We start from the raw sequence: 26,077 nt of genomic DNA on the forward strand, positions 1-26,077 counted from the left end.
TTTGCTGTTCCTCAACTTGAAATACGTTGCTCAATTTCCATAAACACGTGAGCAAATAACACGTGTGCCCATGGCCCTTAACCTACTCGTGGTGCTCAACACCCGCACCCACTCAGACAAACATCTGTAGGCTGTCTCGAGACGTCTTTCGATGTAAAACAAAGTCGAAAGATTTGCCCGCCATATGTACAAACTCCTATGTATATAATATAATATGTATATGTATGTATTTGTAAAAAAGTAGAATATTATTAGCTAACTATTGAGCAGGCAAATTCTGCCATTTGCCGGCAGCATAACCTTACCCTCTGACCCCCCTCCCCCACTATAACAACTCGTGTTTTTTGTTTTTTTGTACAACGTCAGGCGGCACGACTGTTTGAGTTTTGGCAGCAAGGAATCGTTTAAGAAATTCATTTTAAATTGATTTTTATTTATATTTCGAACAAAAACTTTCTTGTGCAGCTGTTGGCGTTTGCTATTTTTGTTGTTGTCGTCCTGTCTGCCGATGCAGCTGTGACAGGCTCTCGAATCTAAACCGTCAATAATTCATTACCACACGCCACCTGCTCAGCTTAGTTTAGTCGAATTAAATTGTTTTGAATGCCTTGATGTGATTGAATATTCGATTGAAGGTTCGACGTGCAACGATATGACTAACTTAGTGACTAATTAACCCAAATTTCTTTTTTTATGAAGTCTTACCACTTGTTATTTGTAATCTGCAAAAATGTCAATTTTGCGATTTATAGTTTAATTTTGACTTCCAATATATACAATATTTTGAGAAATCCAAGAACATCTTTGAGAAAAATATAAATGAAATACAAATTTTAGATGCAATTATTGAAGTAGTATTACACAATTATTATTAGAGGATAAAGAGCACGTATGTAGGAATTACAACCTAAAGCTTAAGCCAGATAGAACGCTACAAGAATACAAAAAGGAGATGAAGGGCAAACCCACTTCTGCCGTTTGTGGGGGTACCCGTAGTACTGGAATCAACTTTTCTCACTGAAAATTTTTCTCAGAATCAATCGATGAAAATTGAAACAATTAGGTACAAGGTTTGGTTTGTGGAAACACTATTGATAGATAGCTACAGAATGGGGGTAATATAAAATAAAATAAAAAAAACTCATGTTGCCTAGGGAAGAGGAGAGTCTAAATGCCAGGTTTGGTCAATGTGCGCTCAACGGTTTCCGAAATACAAACGTTCATCCATTCAGACGGACTGACGGGCATGGCTGTACCGAGTTTTCTCATATTGCTGTTAAGGAATAATTAACGGTGTGGGGTCGAAGCTGCTTCCTTCTAACTGTTACATTCCGAAGATGGCTGAAAAGCGAGGCTTTTAAAAAGGGAAGAGAGAGTGAGTTCAGTTGAACAGTTTATTGAGTTGAAAATGTTTATTAAATATAATTATTATAACTTAAGCATAGAGCCTAAAACGGAAGAAAAATCGGCTCTCCCGACAAACAATTTGTGGAGAAACACTAAAGGACAGAAAGATAAGTGAGTAGGGAGGCAATTAAAATTGTAAAGATCAACAAATTCAGCATTACTTATCATGATTTGCATTGGTCTACAAGCAAATGAATTTAATTGATCGCTTAGGCGTTATATAAATGGCTTTTGGAGTTTATTTGCTTTCTACATATAGTAGAGTGTGGTTAACATTGGTGTTACATAAATGAAAATATTTAAGAGTACTAACAGAATCTTCTCATAGAATCTTCCATTGATCCAGTGATTAGAATGGCTCACCCATTGGCTTGATGGTCAACTCGTGCACCTGCACATGGGGAGGTGTGGCCAAGGAATACATGATAGCGGCAACTATGTCGTCAGCTTTCAGCATTGGCAAGGTTTTGTAATGCTGCGGCACCAGCTCCGTATCCACCAGGCCAGGACTGATGCTCTGTGAATCCAGAGAAATGTTAGAGATGGATAAACATCATTCCAGCACCTGCCACTCACCGTGATCTTCACGTTAGTCTTGAAGTCGCGCATCTCCTGGCGGAATAGTTCTGTCATAGCAGTTAAAGCGTATTTGGTGGGCGGATATATGTTCAGTTCCTGCATGTGTCCTTGCAGCGGATTAAACAAATAGTGCCCCACAATGCTGTTGATGACGAACACATGCCCGGCCACATTGCGCTCCCGCATCGATCGAAAGGCACGCTGAGTGCAGTAGACGACGCCCATGATGTTTGTTTGCAGCACCTGCTGCACAGTGTCCAGCGATATTGTCAGCAGCTGACCACCCGACAATTTTCCCGCATTGTTCACCAGTATGTCGACGCCGCCCAGTTGGGCCACCACCTGATCAAAAGCTGTCTCTACGGCACTCGGCTGAGTGACGTCACATTGAATTATATGCAGCTGATCTCGCTTAGCTTCAGGCAGTTGCTGCCGCAGTTGCTCCATGCGCTCCAGACGGCGTGCCAGACCCACCACTACGACTCCGGCAGCGATCAGCTCCTTCACCAGGGATGCACCGATGCCCGAACTGGCACCAGTTACGACAGCGACGCGATTTTGCCAACGTTCCATGACCAGACGCAGTGTCACAATGAAGCCCAACGATCGCAGCTGGTAGTTCAACAACTGACGTTGGCATTGCATTGTCTCGGATATTAGCCAGAGTCGCGCCTCTACTGGGCAGAACTAGCCCTCTATATTAATGAGCGAGCGATGCTGCGCCTATGTCTTCAAGCTTTTGGTTTCAAAAGTCGATTCAGCCGCAACTGCTATATCGGATTACGCATACGTGGCCTTGTGGCTACAAAAAACCAGTAAGTCATCTGCTGGTATTATCTATTTACAATTAATATTATATATATGGGCAAGTATGTCTAAGTATAAGTAGTACATGTATATACTACCTCAGCATATTCTACCTCAGAAAAGTCAGTTGGAAATTATATTCCAAAGTATTGCAATTTCAAGTGCAATGCGAGACGAAATGAAGCATGTTTTGCTTAAAAATTAAATCGCTCTTTTATTCGATGAGCGAGCAATCGTAATTTTTCTTGAAGATTCACATCACAACCATCATGGCAGAATGCATGATTGAACAAATTTCAAGGTATATATATAAGTATATAATTTAATAATGGATCTTCAATAAAGATTAAAGGGAAAAAAGCTTGTCGTTAAATGAATTATTCTTGGATAACATTAAAAAAGATAAAACAATTTCAAAAGGACTTGCAATATAAATCTATCTCTCTTTTCTAGGCATGTCGCTTAGTCGGAGGAAATTTAAGCAACGGAAAGGAACGTTTTTTGTATACCCTTTACTCCAATGTGAAAAGGGTATGTTATGTTTGCCTTAAACGTTATTATATTCGAGAAGCAAAAATGGTAGACCATTATGTCCGCACAATAAACTAATGTTATAGCTTATTAAAAGTGAATCATGCTTTCAAAATTTGGATTCGGATTTAAAAAATGTTTGCATCGCAGTTTTGAAGACTTTTTGAAAATCCATTTTTTAATCCAAAGACGCAGTTATGAAACGTCAAAATCGAAAAATCCGTTCAAAGGTTTAGGTAATTAAATGAAGTCCGATGTTATTATAAGTCGTTCATAAAAATGGTAGTTTTTTGATTTGTGAGTTGAAATTTCGAAAAACATTGTGAAGTTTTTGGAAATTATATACTATATATAATTATAACATATAGTATTAGTTATACTATATAATCGAACTATGTTCTTTTGACACAACATACTAACAGAAATTTTGTGAGTTGCAGTCTTCCTCCGGCATTAATTTTCTTACCTCGTCAAGGGCTTAGTTATCTGTTATAGAAGATATATGATTTTCAAAAACTTTTTGTATAACGAACTGTTTATGTTTCAAAGATAAAGCTGGTCTGAAATATTTGTATTTGCATGAAGAAAGTGGAGGCGTGCCTACGTAGTTCATTTATTATGATACTAGGCGTTTGGACCTCAAAATAACATGCGGCGAAGTTTTGTGGAGTCCGCACTAAACATTGGTGACCCCGACGTGATGAGGGATATAATATTTGGATTCCAATTTTTCGGCATTTGCAAATAACTTTATATGACCTAATACTATATATTCTTCTTTTATGAAATTTGTATATTGCTCTTTTAGGCTTGGGTCTTTATTGAATTTTCTTCCAAATGCAGAAATACTTGTACGTCGTTTAGCTTGACATTCAGAATATCTTAACTTTTTTGGTGTGTTTTAAATGGCACAGCAACGATATATCGTCCATCAGCTGCTCTTGACACATTTTCTTCGATGTCCTGTTCGCATTCTAGCTCATCCTTTCATAATGTAATGCTCTCTGTCGTTTTTTCTTCAATTTCTTTGGAAGGACAGGCAGCCCTTCCTTAATTCAATTGAACAGATTTTTCCGTTTCAGGCACCAGACCTATACTGAGAAGCAATGGAAGAGAAGCAATACCTTGCGGAATGCTAAATTGTTGATCCGCAAACTGTATTTGGCGTGGAATATTTTCAATTTCAAACCTCTTCCTCGGCATACAATTTTTTTTACTAATTAATTCCTCAATTTCGGTGTTGAACTCTGTGGTTTTTATTCTAATCGGAATAGTAGGATAACTAAACTATGATCGGCATATCGTGAAGATATTGTTACCTCAATTTAAAAGCAAGGAAAGAACTTCTGGGGTGGGATTGTGTGCCAATGTTTTAGAAAAAAAACAACAACAATTTTTAGCTTTAATATTCAAATGAGCTGTGCCATAATCTATTAGGCATTGGTTAACTGCCGACAGAGAGAACTTGTCAGCTGTAAGTTTGCATTATTGAGGCGCCTGCTGGCACTTCACTCCAAGAATGTTTCTGTTTTTCCGCCCACCCCGAACTGTACGTATATATGTAGGTACAAGTATGTTCTGGAATGCGATGCCGCCATAGACCTTAAATAAGTTGCTTCAAGTCGCAATATGTTGGCGAGTGCGAGTATATTGTTTGATTGATGACCTTTTAATTGCCTCAATGAACAATCGGCCAGCTGACCGGCGCGATTCGGCGCACTGATGGATGAATCGCTGGACGTTATTTTAATTATTCATATGGTGTGTGTGCGCATATGTTGCGCCTTGGGACAAGGAGGGCGGGGTGTGAGCCGCGGGTTGGGCTCCGAACATTGCAGAGGCGACTATTAAACATTTAAGTGCGAAATTAAAAATGCGGAAACAAGGCGCATACTTGTAAAATTATTAAACATTCTTGTGTTTTTGGCATGCAAATAAAATGGAAGGCCTAGCGACTGGTAGCTTCAGTTACTTGAGCATCGGCAGCAAGTTAGAGACGACGACGACGACGACGAGCATCTATCAAGCTTTAACAATTTGCGAGAAGAACTTTACAAGAAATCCGTGATATGGAGCGTTGGCAAGATCGTGTGGCAGTCGTCACCGGGGCAAGCTCGGGCATTGGTGCGGCCGTGGCCAAGGATCTGGTGCGTGCCGGTTGCATCACCGTGGGTCTGGCCCGCCGCGTTGAACGTATTGAGGCGTTGCGTGACGATTTGCCCGAGGAACAGCGGGAACGCCTCCATGCGTTGAGCTGCGATGTCGGCGATGCGGATTCGGTGAAGCAGGCTTTCGATTGGATCGAGACGGAGCTGGGAGGTGTGGATATATTGGTGAATAATGCGGGCACCCTGCACACTGGCCAGTTGCTCACCTTGGAGCTGGAGAAGTTGCAGCAGGTGTTGCAAGTCAATTTGATGGGCTCGGTCTATTGCACGCGTCGGGCCTTCAAGTCTATGCAGGAGCGCGACGTGGCTGGTCATGTTGTGCTAATCAATAGTCTCACGGGACAAACGGTCTTTAATCCGCCCGGTGATGTGGCGCAAAATCTGAATATGTATCCGCTCTCGAAGCATGGCATTACTGGGATGCTCGAGATTCTGCGGCAGGAGTTTCGCGACTTTAAGACGCAAATCAAAGTGACGGTGCGTGAAAGTTGATTAATACTCTTTAGTATCGTGAAACCTATTCAGAACTTTCGATTCACTTGCTATCTACTTCTTGAAGCAATATTCTACAGTTAATTGACGTTTTGTGAATTAACAAAATGTACCAATGAGCTTTCGATTCATAAAAAACACACGTCAATTTTTTTTTCAACAATTTTTTTTACCATAGTGTGCTTGAGTATTTGAGTTTTAAAATATTGAATTTAAAGTGTGACGATATTTAAGCACAAGTGTTGACGCGGACGTTTTTATACTCTACATATAAATTTGTTTACTTTTTTTTATTTCTTTTTTAATTATGTTTGTTTGTTTAATTATTCTGTTTTATGCATTGTGTACAGATTATTTCAAAGTAGGGACACCTGACTTTATCTTCTCCAGTTGTATTTTTTCTACTTTTGTATATCTACTCCGCTAACAATAGTATTGAAAAATGCTTTTCAATAGTGATGTTTACTTCCTGCATGAATATTACATACATTTATTTGATAGTATACTTTAGAAAAAAATCTTCCAAGCTTTTAGTTGTGATAAATATTAGCTTAGCTAAATTATGATATTTAAAATGAGGTAGAACTGATTGAATACACTTGCTTGATACTACTTAATGACCAGTGCTTACATTTTGCATTTACCACAGAACCTCTGAAAACCGACTTGGGAATTCTTGTCAATGTTTGTCTTTATTTTACATATTTGAAAATATTCAAATTAACTATATAAAATAAAAAAGAACTTTAAATTAAATTTGAGAAAAATATTGACACAATATTAAATCAACAATATTAAGAAACAGTTTAGTAACAAAGATTTGCACCATGTTTTAAAAATTATTCGTATTTCAATCAGTAAATCAATAATACAAAAATATTGATACGATGTGATTTGATTTAAATACGGAATATTATATTTCAATCAGTAAATCAATAATACAAAAATATTGATACGATGTGATTTGATTTAAATACGAAATATTACAACGTTGAATTGAGTATTGGTTTGCACTATGCAATTTCTTTGAGTGTATTTAGTATTCATTTGCCTGTGTAGAATTTATCATTCGTTGTAAATAAGTCCCTCTGTTAGCTTTCTTCTGCAATTATATAATAGTACACTACAACTTATGTTTGTATGATGTCATAAATCTAAGAACAGCACGGAATATATTGACGAGACAAAGATGCCCTTTCCTCAAATACTCTGCATGTATCACACTGCCTAACTGTCGATCTCTATTCCTCTCTATCTTTTCCAGAGCATCAGTCCCGGCGTTACAAGAACCGAGATATTGCCGGATAACTTCAATGCGTTGTACATGTTGCAGCCGGAGGACATTTCGAATGGCATTATGTATGCCCTGGCCACGCCCCCACATGTGCAAGTGCATCAACTAACCATCAAGCCGGTGGGCGAGCCCTTCTAGGTGCAGTGTATGCTACAATTTATTTATTTTTTTTGCTCTGATATTTACAATGTATTTTCCATAATACTGCGATTTGCGTTCTTTTACTTGTACTTGTAGTATTGCTTGTACTTTTGGACATGGATGTGGATGGGGTGGTGTGGAGTGGAGTGGAGTGGTTTGGGATTGGGAAGAGTCGTGGGTGGAGTCGGAAATATTTCATGCGTCTACCGCTGCTTCTTTCTGGCTGTGACAAAATTGCGTTTTTCATTTGGAAAGAACCGAGTTGCAAGAAACTGTGGCAGATATTTTTGGCTGCACTCGGCGGGTGGCTCAACTTCCGCTTCCGACAAAATGCTAGCGACATGCGAGAATGCCAAGATAGGAAAATAAGTTAACATTAACTTGACATGCCACTGCCGATGTTGTTGATGCCGTTGTTGTTGGTCTTGTTGTTGTTGTTGTTGTTATTGTTGTTGGACTTAGGACAGGTGCCGTTTGTTAGCAGCGCCAAAATCGCTGCAACAACTGCGTCGCGACGGTGCTCGTAGCAGAGGCAGCGGCAGCGGCAGCAGCAGAGACATCAGCAGCGACAGCAGGCGTCTGTCAATATTGAAAGCGTGCGCGCTTGACATAAAATGTAATATAGTCGCAGCCACACACACACACACACATATATATATACTCCATGATGTTCATATGCCCACTTTCTGGCTGACGGAAGCTTTATGCAAAGCAGTTGCCGCCCGTTGCTGCATCTTCCGTAATCTGCCAGCGCTTGCAAATGAACGTGCAACGACATGGCTCGAATGCACTTGAAGAACTGCGAGCGGACAAGCGGCAACACATTTAACTGATCTTTGATCATTATTTAACAACAAATTAAAGAGGCTCATTTTTTTGTTTCTAAAATATTTATATACAATCCATTGAGCTTAAGCTGCCATTTAAGCTAGTTGAAAATAAATGGGGAATACAATACTTGTACTACTCGTAGTTGTCCATAGTAAACATCCATAGGACACACTGAAATCCATGTATATATATTTTTAGATTCAATATGGAATATATTTTATGATATATTATATATTGTACACAAGGCATCTCATGGGCAGATCCTTCGAATGACTTTTCTTAAGTCTTTTCTTCCTGGGTCTGGAGAGATCTTCAAGTTCAATCGCCCTTTAGTGACTCAGATACTTATTAACGAGTTTTCAATTTTATTTTCTATTTCGCTTATCTTTTTTGTGAATCTTCAATAAAGGATTTACATGAATCTTATGTCATGTTCATAAGATATATCTTCAGCTAGACAATCCGAACTAAAGAATTGTTTTCTAAAAACTGTACGTTGATGTTTTGTTCATCCCTAAATAAAATTTCCCGCCAAATTAACATCGCAATCGAATTTTCAGGAACCCAGTTATTGCATACACAGTGCAAGACTGCCTTTGTGCTATCGGTACAGTAATGTTAAAAAATTGCTCACAATTCAACATTGGAAATACATCATTAGGGAGTCAAGAAAAGACTAAGAAAACATCTCCCACAATACAAACCCGAAACCAAGCGCCAAAACAAGCATCCATTCGGCACACCTAGAAGAGCTCTGTCTGGCTCTGAAATATCTGGACAATTGTAGTGATGTATCGTTTCCAGAATTCCTTCATCCGAATTATCGGAATTTGCCCTTGGTGGGAACCATGTTTACGATTTCGTTTGCAGCTATATTAGCAAACGTTGCGATATCAACCTCGCACTCTATCCGCTTTGCGATAGCGTTAGTTCAGGCGTTATTATAACATCTGATTGTGTTCCAATGAGGATATTTGCAGCATCTTTATATGTATCACGGATAATAGAAGTGTATCATCGAGGGTCAAATAGAACATGTTCCCGGCTAATAGATGAGCAGATAGTCGGGGTTTAACTGTATTATGCTAAAAGCTAAAATGTTAAATTAAAACTGCGTTCTTATATTTCAATTTAATATCCTCATTTACGTCTGCTAGAAAGGTTATTTCAGAACTTGTTTCATTGTGTAGCAAGAATTGTGCTCAGTGTATTTGTATTTCCTTCGTATTTTGCATTTCGTCTTGGAATTTTTTTTATACACAGCACACACATGGCAAGTGTCCGCTGCTCGTCCTTCGTCTTTCGTCCGATGTACTACTATATAGTATGTGCGTTTTCTTCTAAGCCAGACAACTTTTATGACTGGGCTGCATGGAGCTGCGGTGCTATAGAGCTATGGAGCTATAGAGCTATGGAGCTATGAAGCTATGAAGCTATGAAGCTATGCTTGCAACTGTCGCGTCACGCCGAGTTGTCAATGTTGCATATAAACAGTTTCAAAAAAGTGCGCGATGTCAGTGTTGTTTATCGTATGCTTCTGCTGGCAGTGCAATATTGTTACAGCTAGCAAGTTGTAACAGCCAAAACAACAACAGCAGCAGCAACACCAATAACAACAACAGCAACAACAACAGCAACAGCATTAGCTCGTTTACTTGTCTGTTTCAGCGGCAGTTTTTGCCTTTGCCGCCCGCTGTTGGCAAAGCTAATAATGTCGCTCACTTCTTTGCCTGAAGCGGACATTTGCCCTCCTTGTCGTCCTACGTGTCTTCGTCTTCGTCCTTGTGGTTGTTTAATGTTGTCAGTTACTGGAAACTTTTGCATTTTATGTTGCCGTTGCTAAAGCGACTAGAATAGATGGATGCCAATCTTCTCTAAGTTAATGACAATAAAAATCTCAAATCTAAAAAGGTTGAGATCATCTGAAACCCTCAGAAATGATGACTTCAAAGAACAAAAATTCGATCTTTAATTAAGCAAAAATACAAAAACCAATTATGATAAGACAAACAAGAAAGGAATGCTAAAGTCGAGCAGGCTCAACACTTAAATACCCTGTACCACCCCACAAAAAAATAAATTAATTTAATTTAATTAATTAGTTAATAATTTTAAATTAATTTAATTAATTAACTAAATTAAATATAAAATATTCCATACATGCATTTACACTTACATCAGAATCGTGTCTATGCGTGTTGGTGTACTTGTACATACTTGTATGTGTGTATGTGTGCATTGGCCTGGTTAAATGGCTATAACTTTCTTTCTAATTTCTATCATATTGGTATACGGATATATAATCACTAACTGGACGTGTCTACTAAATTTTAGATCAAAATTCCAAGAATTACGGGAGTTACGGGAGAAAATCGTGAATAGGGGGGAGTGGGGGGTGCATCAGAAAAAATGAACATACTCGTCCTTTTTCGGGCTCAGGAGAATCTGTATACTAAGTTTGGTTATTCTAGCTCTTACACTTTCTGAGATCCTTGCGTTCATACAGACAGACAGACGGACATGGCTATATCGACTCGGCTTGTCATGCTGATCAAGAATATATATACTTTGTGGGGTCTGCCACGCCTCCTTCTGTGTGTTACATGTACACTCGCACAAAACTAATACCCTTTGGGTACAGGGTATAAAAATAGTTCAGAAATTGTTTTATTAATTTAACCCGATACGTGTCTAAGAAGGTTAAGATCATCTGAAACCCTCAGAAATTTTGACTTCAATTTAAAAAAAATCGGTCCTTAATTAAACAAATATACAAAAACAAATTATGACAAGACAAAAAAAATGTCTGAAATTATTTCAAGGTTTCTAAATAAATAAATAAATATTAGTAGACAACTTCCAGTTGTTATTGGTTTTTGAAATGATATTGGAGCAGGCCTGTTTCCGTTTTGTGAATATGATTAAGTCGCCAAAGTTTTGCGATATCAATACGTTTACCCTTGGGCTTTCGTATTCAGAAATATATCTCATGTTTCCGATATTAAGTGGAAAAGGGAGTCATTACAAAACGTTGTATATAAAGATATTTATTGAATCTAAATTCGACTTTATCGTTTTCAGCATAAATCTAGTACCTTCGAGATGGAGTTTTCTCATTTATTTCGTAAGTCTCGCGAATGCCGGAATTGGGTGTGGTCGTAAGACTTCGAATTAGAGAAGTAAAATCGGCCAGAAAAATAAAGTTCAATATCATATTTTTAGCACAAACTTCTGCCGAACTGTAAGAAAAACCACAAATATTTCACATTTTATATGTAAGTACATTAAAAGTCAGGGCCCGAAAAAGACACTTGTTCAATATCAAATTAAAATGTATATAGATTTATTCAGGAATATAAATCAGATCAGACCATTATATGTCAATATGTCAAAATTGTTTTTATATGAGAAACTTTATCTTTGCATGATACATATATAATAGGCATTTCAAATGAGTTTTTGTTTCATGATAATTATTTCAATTTATTTACTTTTCTTTAGACATTAGACACTTGTAAATATAAGTGTGGTAAATATGTCTATCTATATCTTTATGTTAAGAGTACAGGCAGCTTTGCATGTTCTACTTAATTCAACAAAATGGAGAAACATAAATAGTAAAACAACAATTGACAGTGTAAAGCGGGAAAAATTGTACAAAAATACCCATAGAGCTAAATGACAAAAAAAGCAACTTAGTTCTAAACTAACTTTATACAAATTTATTATTATTATTATTTTTTTATTTTTTAATAATGAATAGGCAAGCCCAACGGATAAACGTGATGACAACGTTTACTTCTTTGTAGAACAAATGATATAAAAACTTTTAAATAAGCTGAACAGTCATGAAAATAAAATGCTGATTGTTTTTCAAAAAAAATTTTAGTTTTAGGCCGACCATCCAAATGAGTAAATCAATGAAGGGTTAAAGGTCGCTTTTGCGTGCTTCTTAGCTTTATAATATTGTACTCGTAGCTTTACCACCAAAATTGGTAGCTTTGGTGGCCAAACATCGATTAAGTTGAGCTGGGAAGCCATTGAGCCGTTCATGCAGCAACTTTTTCGACCTTCAGCAGCTGGGGAAAGAACCGTTTCGGCAAACACTTTGCTGGCGAGTCAGCCAAACGCCCAGCTGACAGCTGCGGCGTTGCTCGGCACTTCCGTTCATGTTCCATATCCGCTTCCTCATCAACAGCAGCAACAGAAGCAATAGCAGCAACAAAAGCAGCAGGACCAGCCGAGCAGGAGCAACAGTAGTCGGGCCAGGGTCATGGCCTTAAGTGGCATTGGCCCACGCTTCAATGGCGCTCGAACACTGGCTCGGCCGCCATATGAAGCGGATGAGTGTGACGCCGATGTTGACGCCAACCTTAACGCCAATGTCGACTTGAATGGTCGATAGACTTGGTTGGGTGTGCGCCGATGATGATGAAGAAATGCGCGGCTTGCGTTTATGCAATACACAACTATTGTTGTTATTGTTGTTATTGTAGCTGTTGCTCTTGGGCAACGGAAGAAATTTATTTTCCACTCGACACTTGAACTGTTCTGCTTTTTCAATGCGCCTCCCCTCTTGCCATTCCATGTTCTCGATCCTCTGTCGCACGCCTTTTTGCGAATACTTGTAGTTAAAGTAGAGTGTGGTTGTTGTTGTGGGAAAGGGGTGCGACTAGGGGGTTTTAGAATGGACGGGGTGTGCAGCAGCAGTTGTCAGTGGGTAGTTTCTAATTTGTTTTTAAATAGCTCGATGACTTCTGCAGAGTGCACAAATTTAATTAGGTGTGAAAGATTTGCATAAACTTCTACAAAAGCACAGCGCATGATGAATAGAAAGCTGTTGTGGATAGCCAGTGGAGCGGCAACCGGACAGAAATGGACAGATGCACGGGAAAAGTGAAAGCTGCGGGTATGGGGAGAACTTCAAGGCCAACTTTTGCATGAAAATAAAATACAAAATGACCGCCATATCATCGGTTACCTAATTCAAAAGCAATGCTTAAGTTGTTCAATGCTGTCGAAGTTAGTATTGAGTTTATGTGGTTAGCTGGAAGATATTGAAATGAAAATGTTGCAAAAACAGGAATTGAAAAGCTTAAATCAGTAAAGTAGGTTTACGCTAAATCGAAATGACTTGTAACGCCAGAAGCCACCAGAAGTTAGTTGATACTGAGTTTTCATGTTTGGCTTGCCAGTCATTACAGAAGTAGAACATTAGAGGCGTGCCGGACCTGCTATTACCCTCTTCCTCGTTTCCGTCATTCACCTAAAATAAACTCAAACCAATTATTCATATAACAACTATATGATACAGCTCACCAACATTTTATATTGCTTCAGATTATGTTGAGGCACATTGTACAATGCTCATTAATACAGAATTTGGTTACGATATCAGAATAAATAGAAACGATTTTATTAGCCCATGATATCTTCATATTCTACTAAACACCAATCGACTCTATGTCAGCTGTATAAATCTATATAAACAAGTTTGGAGTTCCATGTAGAGATGCGCATGGGCAGGTCATTTTATTTTGGAAACATGCACGTGCACGCACGAAGAAAATATTTCTAAACACGGTCCAACACGAACCTGTTATAACCATTAAATGTAAAAACGAGAAATATATTCATATTAGGCACTTAAAATTTGTATTAAAGAATGTGTACTCATCTATATTTAGCTAAGAAGCTGAGCTCGTCGCTCATTTGAAACTGTTCCAGAAGTGGAAAAAACTTGACTTTATGTCTTGAAATTTACCTTAGCTATTCCAAATTTTTTCCAGTACTTTAGCACAAGAAATTCCTGGATCAACAGCACTACATGACCGAAAACACGGCTCGTGCCCAACTCTAGTTCCATGTCTATATCGCTTCGTCAGGAATTTTCCAATAACATATACTTTCTAGTTTATTCTTTAAATGTGAAAAAAATTATTAGTCCGCTACTTACAAATAGACATACACGACGGATTGCTGGAGTGTCCTCATTGAAGGTGTGTCCTAAAGCAAAAAGGACTTTGTAAAACTTAGAACACTGATTTAATGTTTTGGTCGTAAAGGGCTTCGCTTTTCATTCATGGGACAATGCGTAACAATATGGATACAAATCACCTCAAAATGGGCAAAGGTTGAAGGTTAGAATGCGACTTCTTGTCAAAAAGTCAGTCAGAAGTGTCGACTGATGAGAACAATTTTTGCTTATTAATTAATTAATTTTGATAAATTCACGCACTTTTTTGCCTGGATCTTTGATAATCACGAAAGCATGAACATAGCCGCAATTGCTTGGATAAAATGCTGATTACTCGCATTAAATTGATAGATTCATGCACTTTTTTGATCACGAATTTTGGATGGTCAACATGTTCTACAAAATCCAAGCCGTCACGGCCTTTCCTAGTTCGCATACTTGTATACCACTTATGGATAAACAATTACCGTCGAACACTTTTTTCCGGCCTCCGAGTTTTAAAAAGAAGTTCATATTGCGATTTTCGATTTGAGGGCGATAACTGGGCTTCTATTCACCCGATCGCAATAATCCATCCTATCAGTATAAGGAGCCATCGGAATGTGGCGTTTTTTAAAGGTCCTGTTTACTTTGGGATGCACCTTGTACTGACATTAAGCGCGTTCAGTTGTGTGTAAAAATGTTAGCAGCAGCAATAATTAAGGCACTGCAGTACACACACGCACACACACAGACACATTACGGGTTAGCCCTCGCACGTACGGGTATTGAAATTCAAATTAGTGCTGTGCCAAATTTTGACAGCCGCAGAGCATGCAACACAAAATTACAAACTCGCACACACTTTGGGGCACATTGAACCGACTGTTGATCCCCGGAGAGTAGCAGCGGAATGGGCGATTGCCCGCTTTTAGCCCGCTCGTATGAATGTACCTGTGTTGTTGTTGTTGTTGTTGTTGTTTTTATTTTGTTACCAGAACTTTCCATTGGGAACTTTTAGCTGATTTGGCTGGCCAACGCGCGAACCAACGTACACATTTCACCTTTAATTATCACATTTTCGTGAAAATGTCAAATAAGACATTCTTAATGACTTAAATAGCTTGTTGCATGAAATCCCCATTTATTTAATGAAGTTGCAGCACAAAGGTCTGATTTAGATCTTTCTCTTGGCCGCGGTAATTTGCTTACAAGTATGTACTAAGTAGTAGAAAATGCAAATCATTAAAAATTAAATCTGAAAATGTGGACCAACCAGTGCTTGGGTTCACAGAACCAGTTTATTACACAACTTTTATATTGCTTCCATCGAATCAATTGGTAGAATGCTGCGATTTCTTTCTTATTTGTAAAATTATATTAATATCTGATGGTTCTGATTTTTGTTTTGAAGATTCATCAAAATCGTTTTTAGATAATAAAATAATAATAAGCTGAATTTAATTATTCTAAATTTAATTTTCTAAACTATTTATAAACTGAATATAAACTGTCATTTTAAAAAGTTTAAAGAAAAATGACTATCATTTCAATATATGTATATATTTTTGTTTTAATCAAGAAAAATATTCTGATAAGGTGACTTATTTCGCAGGCCCTATGTAAGTAAATACATATATCATAGCTGTCATAAGAACGATTAGTAGAAACATATTTATTTTAATATTTAGAACGAGAAGTTTTATCAAAATCGGTGCAATACTATATATCATTGCTCTCATATGTAGTTACAATTGCTTGGTACAACAATATTGATTTTGGTTGAATGGCTATAGTAGAGAAATAATCGAAGACTATTTGAATTGCCACACATTAAGAGGTGGTCACCAGAAGCGTCTCTTTGTAGCTTGCTTCTTAATCTGGAGTGCTCGAACTGAGGTGGATTGACATACAAGGGCAGTTGTTTCGTAATACCCATCAATTAAGGTACAATTATTGAATTAATAATAATAATATTTAAGATGCTCCTCACTGTTCCACCAATTATAAAGTGGGTCAAGACCGAGAGGATTGCTTTCGATTTCCCTGAAACTTATTATGTTTATTTAGACGACTGCTGTTTGAGGCTCCAGTCATTGACCTACACCGCGATTTGTCGAATTTGCCGAACCGTTTTCGGGTCGCTGCTGGCCAATTAGTATTGGCTAAACAGATATGGGATTTTGCTGTCATATTTTGCTACAAACTTTGAGTAGTTGGTTAAGACGAATAGCAGGTGCTTCAAATTGCAGCCCAATGAAACAGTAGGAAGGAAGACGGATGCAAAGGCTGCATTTTGGTTATAACTTGGCTGGCACTGCCAAAATCTGGCGTACAAGCTTAGACGCGTCGGCTGCCGCCATTTAAACGAACGGACTGAAGGCGCAGCTGTGTCTGCCGAGTATTTGGCCGCCTTGTACTTGCCTTTTAATTAAAACTTCAATTGGAGACCCAAAGGAAAGGCTACGCAAGAACCACAGGCACGGCAAGCACGCTTCTCAGCTGCGACTCAATCACGCGGCGCACATCTCAAGCGAAAATCTAATTAAACAGCTTCAGGGGCGTCAGCTCTACAAGTATATATACAAACATACAAACATTTTATGTACATACATACTCGTATACTATATACATATGTATGTGCGTCGTCGTCCGTGCCACAACTACTATGAACATACATACATATGGACGTATGTATGTATGTACAAGTATATATCTAAATAACCACCGCATTCGTTGCTCAAAGTGGCGTTTGTGTATTTTGAATATCTGATGGCTTAACGAGCGGTTTGTCTGCAAGCTTTCAAAACAAGCCAAAAATTTGCAAATGGTGCCTAGCACGTACTCACCTCTTCCAAGATTATTGGGATCTTTTAGGCACAACAGGGACTACTAATGTATCACTGTTAACTGAAATGTCTTCTTCATGTAACAGCATTTTCAATTTTACACTTTCCTTTCAAGTACACCTAACTCTGTTCTTACACGGTAGATTGGTTGCCGAAAACCCCCTGTAAAAAAAGACATTGATCATGTGAAAAAGTAGGTGATTGGTTCCTTATTTCTAAAAACCTATTAAAATCCTTGAAAAACAAGGATTTATGTTTATTTTATTCAATCGCATATATAATGTGCATAACGACCCATACAGGAATGGTTTCTAGCTGATTGTCAGCTGTGTGTGTTTTTATTTATTTGTGTTATTTTGAATCGTGCTAAATGGAATAAACCATATATCATATATATGTTGAATTAAAGAGCTTAAATAACCCAACTTGGTATTCAGGTTCCCTTAAGCTAAGGAAGAACAAGTTAATGATTACTCCTGCTGATGTACGGCATCACTCGCCCGCTATTAGTGACTTTATATAGCTTCCAAACTTCATGGAAATGACTGAAATTTGACAATTACCTCATTTTAGTGCATATGTGAATTATAAATAAAGTTATAGCCATTCCATTCTTGTTAGGGAAGTTAAAAATTCGTTTGTGTATTAGCAAATGTATTTCAACACTTTCTTATTGCAAACGCTTATCAACACTTTTCAATTGTCATTTAATTTGCCCCCGTAGAAAAGTGAGCATTTTGTCATTATCTACACAGCCTTGGCCAAGTGTGGTTTGAATTTTTATTTTAATTTTATTTTGCTATTCTTTGTAATTATTTATTTTTGAACTATGTTATTCATAAACTTATTTGTGGGCCTATCTCAAAAAGACCCGGTAGGAAAATTATGTCTGTTGTTACTGGACAGTCGTATGCTGATTCCAACATAATTAATTTATTGCTTACGATTTATTTTTTGTTTAATTTCCATGCTTTATTTTATTCTTTATTTATATTATACAAATATTTATTTATTATTTAAGTTATAGCCATTCCATTCTTGTTTCTATTGGTAAGTCCAGTGTTAGGGAAGTTAAAAATTCGTTTGTGTATTAGCAAATGTATTTCAACACTTTTTTATCGCAAACGCTTTTCAACACTTTTCAATTGTCATTTAATTTGCCCCCGTAGAAAAGTGAGCATTTTGTCATTATCTACACGGCCTTCGGGCCAACAAGATGTGTGGTTTGAATTTTTATTTTAATTTTATTTTGCTATTCTTTTTAATTATTTATTTTTGAACTATGTTATTCATAAACTTATTTGTGGGCCTATCTCAAAAAGACCCGGTAGGAAAATTATGTCTGTTGTTACTGGACAGTCGTATGCTGGTTCCAACAGAATTAATTTATTGCTTACGATTTATTTTTTGTTTAATTTCCATATTTATTTTATTCTCTATTTATATTATACCTATTTTAAATGAAAGAATAAAGAAATGCCAGAGTCGAGTGGGCCTATCTCAAAAAGACCCGGTAGGTTAATTAGGTCTGTTGTTACTGGACAGTCGAATGCTGATTCCAACATGACTAAAAGAAATACTATCTGTAGCGTTGAGGAAGGTTTAATTCTTCGATCGAACCGAAATAGAGGGAATGGTAAAATAAATAGCTTAAAAGGGAAACTTATTTCGTGACTGTGTTTTTTTTTATATTTATTTTTTTGTGCCTTGGTCATTTTTATCAGCCACAGTTGCAGCGATAAAATGACAGCCCACACTTTTCTGCACAATTCAACTAAATGCCGCACTTCCTGCATCCCAATCCCACAAACGTGCTTAATCCAATCGCACACACGCACATACACACACACGCGCGCGTACTTGGCTGGGCGCTGGCTCTGTCCAAGGGAATAAAGAGCGAGAGTGAAAGAGAGAAAGAGGGAGTCTCACACGCATATGCAGGGATTACGTATTCAGCAATGCATGAAGTTTAAAAAGTTTCAAGCCCATAAGCCACAATGGCCACGTCTCTCCAAGCTTGACATTTATTATCTGCAGTTTTGGGCAAATGAAGTTGTGCCTCGTTCATCTTCAGCACGCTCCTGCTCACTCACTCACACACACGCACACACACACACACATTCACGCCCCTGCACACTCGACTCCGAGCGACGTGTGACACTGGAGCTGGAGCTTTGGAGCTGGGAAGGAAGAGCTGATGTCGCGTGCTGCTCGTTTGTGGTTGGGCAATATTTGCATGCCACGCTGGCCGTTTTACGCGTGCCCGTCAGCCTCTCGTCCCATCGTCCTTTCGTCCGCTCGTCAGTTGGCTCGTTTGTGGTGGGCGGAGACGTCTCCGCTGCCTTATTACACAGTCGACACACGTTTTTTGGAAATGTGCATTTTTCGCTAAATGTTTTGTAAATGTTTCCGGGCCAACTTTATAATTAGTTGGCGTGGCGTGGCGCAGAAGGCGACAAAAACGCAGCAGTCGGAAGCGGACAAACGACAAAAGAGAAAGCATTGCGGAAATTGTGTAAGTTAGCGGTATAGCGGTGGCTATCAGTGCCACACAAATGTATCCCAATATACATGGTCTGTTTAAAGAAAAAGGCCCTTTTGCATTCATTTGGAAAAGTTTTTATTTATTCATCAATATTTATTTGTCCCCTTTAAAGTAATCCCCCTCAGATACAGTGCATTTATGCCAGCGCGACTTCCAGCTCGTTTTATCTCACCACTTTGCCACAAGAACGGTTCCATTTCATTGGTATCTTCAAAAAGTCGTAGGGAGCCAAAATACGATGTGATCGCATCATGATGCATTGAATCGAAGAAAACCGTGAACACCTTTCTTCACCGTTCTTTGAACAGACCTCGTAGTATAAGTACATGCGTCTCCTCTTGGCGAATGGAAGTGCATTACACAACAGGCTAGGCAATGGAGGAAGAATGGGAAATTACTTTTGAAACTAGTTAGGTATGATGAAAAATAAAATATAATTTTCCAATATAGATTAAAGATATATTTGCCAATGAAAACCAGTGGCAAAGATTTATTTTGAATTAAATATGCTTTAAGCAGAAAAGCAAATGCTTCACAGAGAAAAAATCGACCAGATAAGTATGTACTAAGTGGTTAATGGGGTCTACAGCTAACTACACACCCTTTGGTTTTGCAACGAATAATTGCCACAGATTTCAAAAACATTACCATGTGCGAAGAGAGAGAGAGAGAGAGAGAGATGTTGTGTAATCGGACGGAACTCATGCTGTGCATACTTACGTAAGTGTTTGTAATCTCACAATGGAATGGTCATTTAAATAACGAAGGACTGCTACCAGTATGTACATGTATGTGTGTAGTAGATGAGTGCAAAAAGTACTGAAAGCAATAGTAGGCCAAAGCAGAAAGCATGAACGTGCGCGAGGAATCTTTATTATTTGGAACTATCCTTTCAAAGCCGACAACTCGAAAGAGAATGGAATGAGATTTCTCTTGAGGTCACGTACTAAGATGTTATGCTATTAATAGTGCTATAATAGTGGTTGTTGCTCAACATCTGGAGTGGGGCTTCAAAATGGGTCAGGCTGGTATGTGTCAGTAAGATTGAAAGACGGAACCTTTGCTGAAACACATTAAATATTTATGTGTATGCCTTGGAGTTCAGTTTTTATGGAGAGGAAACTCTGACTGTTCAGAAACTAACAGGCCCCGTAACATCAAAATAGTGCAAAGAAAGCCTTTATTTAGTTCTACCAATGTAGCCGATCAGCACTACGATATAGCAATAAGCATTTTGTGTTTGACAGGTCTTTAAAAATATCTCATCAAAATACTATATCTTAGCAATGTAGATGTGATAAAGCCTTAGTTGAAAGACAGCATTAAGCGAGCGAGAGCGACTTCAATGTTCCATTTGTTTCCTTTTTTATGATTGTTGCGCCCTATAGTGTCGACCATATATACTAAGGTAACCTAACAAAATAGAGCTAATCGCAATCACCAAAAATGCGAAACCAAAACTAAAGAATGATATCCATTTTCAAATTGCATCAAACGCTGTCCAGCGTATTCGTTCTTGGCATAGCTGATATATTAGATGCGGTGGAAGAAGAAGAAGAATGGTAGAAATCTATTTGAGAATCTAGGTAGGTACAGCCCGGCAGCTAGTGTTAACTAAGAGCGATAGACAGTTATCTATTTTAGTGAAGCCTTCCGATCACAAAAAGCATTACCTTTGTGAATCGATTATACAGCTATACAAGTAGAATAAAATAGTATGTTGTGACTCAAATTGTAGAATATATTGGGAGCTTGTATTAAACAGTATTTATAATAACCGATATTTGGAATAGGAAAAAGTTTATAGGCCATATAGATACTGTGACAAATAGCTGCAATATAGTAGTGAAATGTCATTCGTTATAATCATACACTTCATAAGTTTAAAAGACTCATAATCTTAGACATTTTTCTTATTTAATTAATTATATACTATATTTAATTCCTATTTTATGAGTACTATATAACAGACTCTAGAAGTAAATTTGCTTCAAAGTGAATTGGCCTAAGGATTAAAAAAAGGTTAAAAAGTTTTCTAGTTATGTAATTGTTAACTTACTAGTCATGTATACAAGGTCCTTGCCGTTGGAAAACATTAATATTCCAATTAAAGAGCAAAGCTGTAAAGTGAAGAAATTTTGCGTTCCAACATCGGACTACCATAACAAGCCCTGAAGCGACAAATAATTTAATTAGGCGCTTTGCACTGATTTATTTATTTATATTTATTTCAACAAACACTAACTGTCGACATGGGAAAACAATATATAAAAACAAGTGGAGAAGTTAAAGTCGGGTGTCCCGACTTTGAAATACTCTGCACACTATGTGTAAAATAGTTATAGAAATTAACAAATTTAGAAAATTAAAAGATAATATATATAATAACTCAAAAAAATAAACCAAACTCGTATAGCGTACACACGTGAGGCATCTTAGTGCAAAATTTAGTGTCTCTAGCTCTGATAGTCTCTCAGATCCAGGTGTTCATACAGACAGACAGACGGACAGACAGGGCTAGATCGACTCGTCTTGTTGATTAAAGAATAAAATCAATAGAGTTTTTCTTTTTAGCGAGACATAAATTCTGACTGTTATAATAATTAGCTGTGCTCCTCTGATACGATTTGCCCCTCTCCTAATTAGCAACATTTTATGGTTCCTTTAAAACATATATGTTAGCTCGGTGGCACAACTGTGAGCTGGCTCATACGTACCGTACAGGTATTAGTTACGTACCAGTGCGTACCAGAACTGAAGGGACTGTGAGAAGTGTATGAGTGTGTTGGCACTGTTGGTGTGCTGTGTCGAGTGGTGCCTTTTTGCGTTCGCTTAACCTTGGCGTTGGTTTCTTTTTCTGCTTAACGATTTACTCTGCATATCGTGGGGCGCACTTTGCCTCAGTCTCGGGCTGAGCGTCGCGTCGCGTCGCTCTTGGCCTCGAGAGGGGGGTATGGTGCGGGGCGCGAAAGCCACAGCCAAGATGCAACCGCGACATAACAACATTGCAACAGCACCCATACATATTCCACAAACGCTCGCAAGGCAGTAGGAATGATGCACGGCAAGAAAAACACAAGTTTGGCAAATGTTTGGACTGGCTGGAGCACACTTATAAGTAGTTAGGTTTTCTCTCAGTGTGCAATTAATTCGCTGTTGGCGAAAAAAATGTCATAACACGAAGAGTGATATTCCACGCTCCAATTACGAGCAGGCACGCCAACATACGTTCCGCGTTTCGCGTCCGCGTCCTGCGACCTATATCCTGTGCCACTATCAGCAATGGCGACAAACCCTCAACGCCCTGCTTGGCAGCAATGTGTGCATGCATTTGCGCTTATGTAACCAATGTCATCGTTATTTTTTAACTCAATTTACATGCTTAACACTAAAGTTGTCAGAAAATTATGTTGACGCATGCAGCTTTCAATTATGTTGTATACACGAGGGTGGCGCCTCCCTTCCACACACACACACACACACACACACACACACACACACACACACACACACTTGTCTCCTGCTCCCTCTTTGCTATTCGCTGTTCGCTGCTCCCTTGCCCATATCCTCTATCCGCTGTCCTTGTTGGCTTCCATGCCACCGCTGTCAGTATTAGCTGGCTCTGAGCAAAGCAGGAGCATAAGAGCAACATAACATTAGAGAACTAACCCGCAATACTTATGTATGCAAGCCATGTCCTTGTAGCCCATTATGCATAACAATACAAACATATAGAAGAGCCTTCCATATTCCGGCAGTTGGGAGTATCCAATAAAAGATGTTTATGTTGAATAGATTTGCTCAAAATCAAATGATTGTCAAATGAATATGACTAGGGATTATCCTTAATCCACATATACATATTGAGTTGGCGGATCAAAGATATATTTGTGGGGAAAATATTTACCATTATTCGTTTCATACCGACTTCATTCTTCTTTTTGAACCAGGTATTTAGTACTCTTGATGAACTAGGGATCGACCTTTTGAAAAAAAGTAATTTTGCAAAAATACAAAAAAAATCTTTTTGGGTATAGGAAATATCGATGGCAAGTATTGGTAATCGTGCTAGATATGCTAAAATGATGGTACTATATTTATGGAAAATCTACCACACCCCTTTCACGGCGGAATGTCTTGATTACTCGAATATTTGTGTATCAGACATATCCAATTTACAATTTAATTGACATCCAATTCGTATTTTTTTAACCCGAATCGTTCAACTTTTCCCCTGCTGTTCAAAATCCATCTTCAATCACAAAAAATTGCTGTTTCTTTAATCAATTAATCTATTTATAATATCCATTATTATAAGTTAAGCTGCTTATCACCAAAGTTTAATAAATTTGTGTTCCTTTGGACGATGATGTACAATTCTGCAAAATGTTTTTTATAGTTGTATGAACTTGGGAATTGATATCGATCTAAAATAAAATGAGAATTATAGCTACTTCATTAAGTTGACTAAACCTGGTTTTTTGGTTATCGATTAGTGTAATTATTTAACAAATTTGTTCATGATTGCTTGAAAATAAATACAAGCAATGCCTTAATGGCGTAATTCTTTCTATTTGCTTTTTTTTTTTTTAATAAGCACTACACATTAAAGCAAAAATGATTTATGTTTCTACGAATCATCTGCTTATCGAGCATAAAACGAAGATAAGCATGAACAGTTATTAATCAAAAACTTTGCTCCGGCATTCAAGTTAAATTGATACTGTGCTGGCATTTTGTTTTGGAATTTTGCAATATCAGCGGTATTTCTATGTACTCTTTTCAAAACTGGCTTAATGGTTGAATTTTGTTGAATTATAATATCTGATCCATCAGGTAATGGTGCCTGTTTTTTTGAGATGTCCGTGGCAGTTTCCGTGTCGATTATTTAAAAAAAATAACAGGGAGGTAAATGGAACATAGTATTAAGAGTTATTGGATCGATTTGATGTCAACTTGAAAAAACTCTCTTTCCATCAGGGCCAAGGCCAAGTATGAAATAAACGTCTGAGAGTACATCGAAAACCCACATTATAAACGCAAGGATCTCGTTAAGAATAAGAGCTAGAATAACGAAACTTGGTATCCAGAACCTTCTGGGTCCGAGAAAGGACAAGCTTGTGTTTATTTTCTTCATTTATATTTATATATGTATATATAGTACATACTTATATTGTTATATTTTTGTTGTTGGTTTTTTTTAAGAGTTAGGTCAACTCGACTCTAGCATTCCTGTCCCGTTTATTTATAAATTTGTTGCCGTCTGTTTCTTCCTATTTCGCTTTAACAATGCGCCTCTAATGCACAGCACCTTCTGATACTCTGTCGGCATTGTCTGGGCACACACATTTGTCTTAATTTTGGAGTCCTTACTTTTTTGCAACAGTGGCCAGTTGCCTTTTGGCCGTTGCAGCTGCGCGACAATTAAATTTAATGGCAACGCAATTAACTCTTAATTTCTATATTTTTTCGCATCTTTTTTGCTGTCCTCCTCTGCAGTTTGTGGGCTCGTTTTGGCAACATTCAGTGGCAGCCACATTCGTTCCACATTCGACGCAAACAAACGCAAAAGGGCATCACAAAAGTTACTGGACCATTGTCTCGTCTCTATCAGCTGGAGCGGAATGGTTGGCGGGGGGAGGAGGCGTGTTAAAATTTTTAAGGCGACACACAAAAATAGAAAACAAAAATAAAAAATTAAAGAGAAGGACTCAAACAGCCGCAGAGAGAGGTCATTTTATTAATTAACCAACAGGCAAAAAAAATGAGCTTGCTGTCCGGCGCGTGTTTCCCAAAATGTGCGGCAAAATGCGTGAATTAATTCAGCTACACACTACAAATATACTATATGTATGTGTGTATGTATGCATGTGTTTGTGTGGAGGAAAAGGTGTCGAGCAAATACAAATATAAACACACAAATGCACACAGACACAGACACAGACTGGCAACCCGAAATTGAAATGAAATGCGCGCCCATGTCAGTGCCGGCCCTTTGAATTACTTCATTAAATTTGCATATTAGGTACGGATTTGGTTACCGCTGTTGTTCACTATGCACCATCCATTCCATCTCCGCACCATGGTTCTGCCCCCCGCACCCCACTTCCGTTCGTCAACCGCTTTAAACATATTGTGTGGCACCCATTGGGGCTTGACTTTCTAAACAGTCTGTCTGCCTATCATCATCTATCCCTCTCTTGTGGACTGGCATGAAAAATTGCTTTTTAAACTAAAACGCATTTTGATGGGACCTCTTATGTCCTGCTATGCCCCGCCCCTCATTTAATGCTTCAAGTCCTTCAAAAATTTTGATAAGCGCGTGCACATTTAAAACAAAAACAAGCCCCAAATGTCCATTTTAATTTGTGTTCTACAAGTATTTGATGCACGAAAGTTCGTCGATATCGCGAGGGCTGACCCAACAATTGTGCAGTCAGTGTTGAAAGGCTAATGCTTCCTATATTCAACATTGCT

The 26,077-nt window shown here is 38.1% G+C and overlaps 2 protein-coding genes across 2 annotated transcripts; one reads left to right on the top strand and one right to left on the bottom strand.

Moving 5' to 3' along the window:
• Positions 1–1,628: 1,628 nt before the first annotated feature.
• Positions 1,629–2,624, bottom strand: LOC115628904 (farnesol dehydrogenase). Its single transcript, XM_030525162.1, has 2 exons — positions 1,984–2,624; positions 1,629–1,924 (listed from the first exon to the last, which is right to left on the bottom strand). Exons 1-2 carry the CDS (start codon positions 2,557–2,559, stop codon positions 1,757–1,759), a joined length of 744 nt encoding a protein of 247 aa, XP_030381022.1. The 5' UTR covers positions 2,560–2,624; the 3' UTR covers positions 1,629–1,756.
• A 2,689-nt stretch (positions 2,625–5,313) lies between these two features.
• LOC115628902 (farnesol dehydrogenase) lies at positions 5,314–7,508 on the top strand. Its single transcript, XM_030525161.1, has 2 exons — positions 5,314–5,969; positions 7,249–7,508. The coding sequence occupies exons 1-2, from the start codon at positions 5,394–5,396 to the stop codon at positions 7,414–7,416; spliced, it is 744 nt and encodes a 247-aa protein (XP_030381021.1). The 5' UTR covers positions 5,314–5,393; the 3' UTR covers positions 7,417–7,508.
• The last annotated feature ends 18,569 nt before the right edge of the window (positions 7,509–26,077 follow it).

The sequence above is a fragment of the Scaptodrosophila lebanonensis genome, unplaced genomic scaffold (assembly GCF_003285725.1).
Source record: "Scaptodrosophila lebanonensis strain 11010-0011.00,11010-0021.00 unplaced genomic scaffold, SlebRS2 tig00000129-arrow-arrow-pilon, whole genome shotgun sequence".
NCBI lineage: Eukaryota > Metazoa > Arthropoda > Insecta > Diptera > Drosophilidae > Scaptodrosophila > Scaptodrosophila lebanonensis.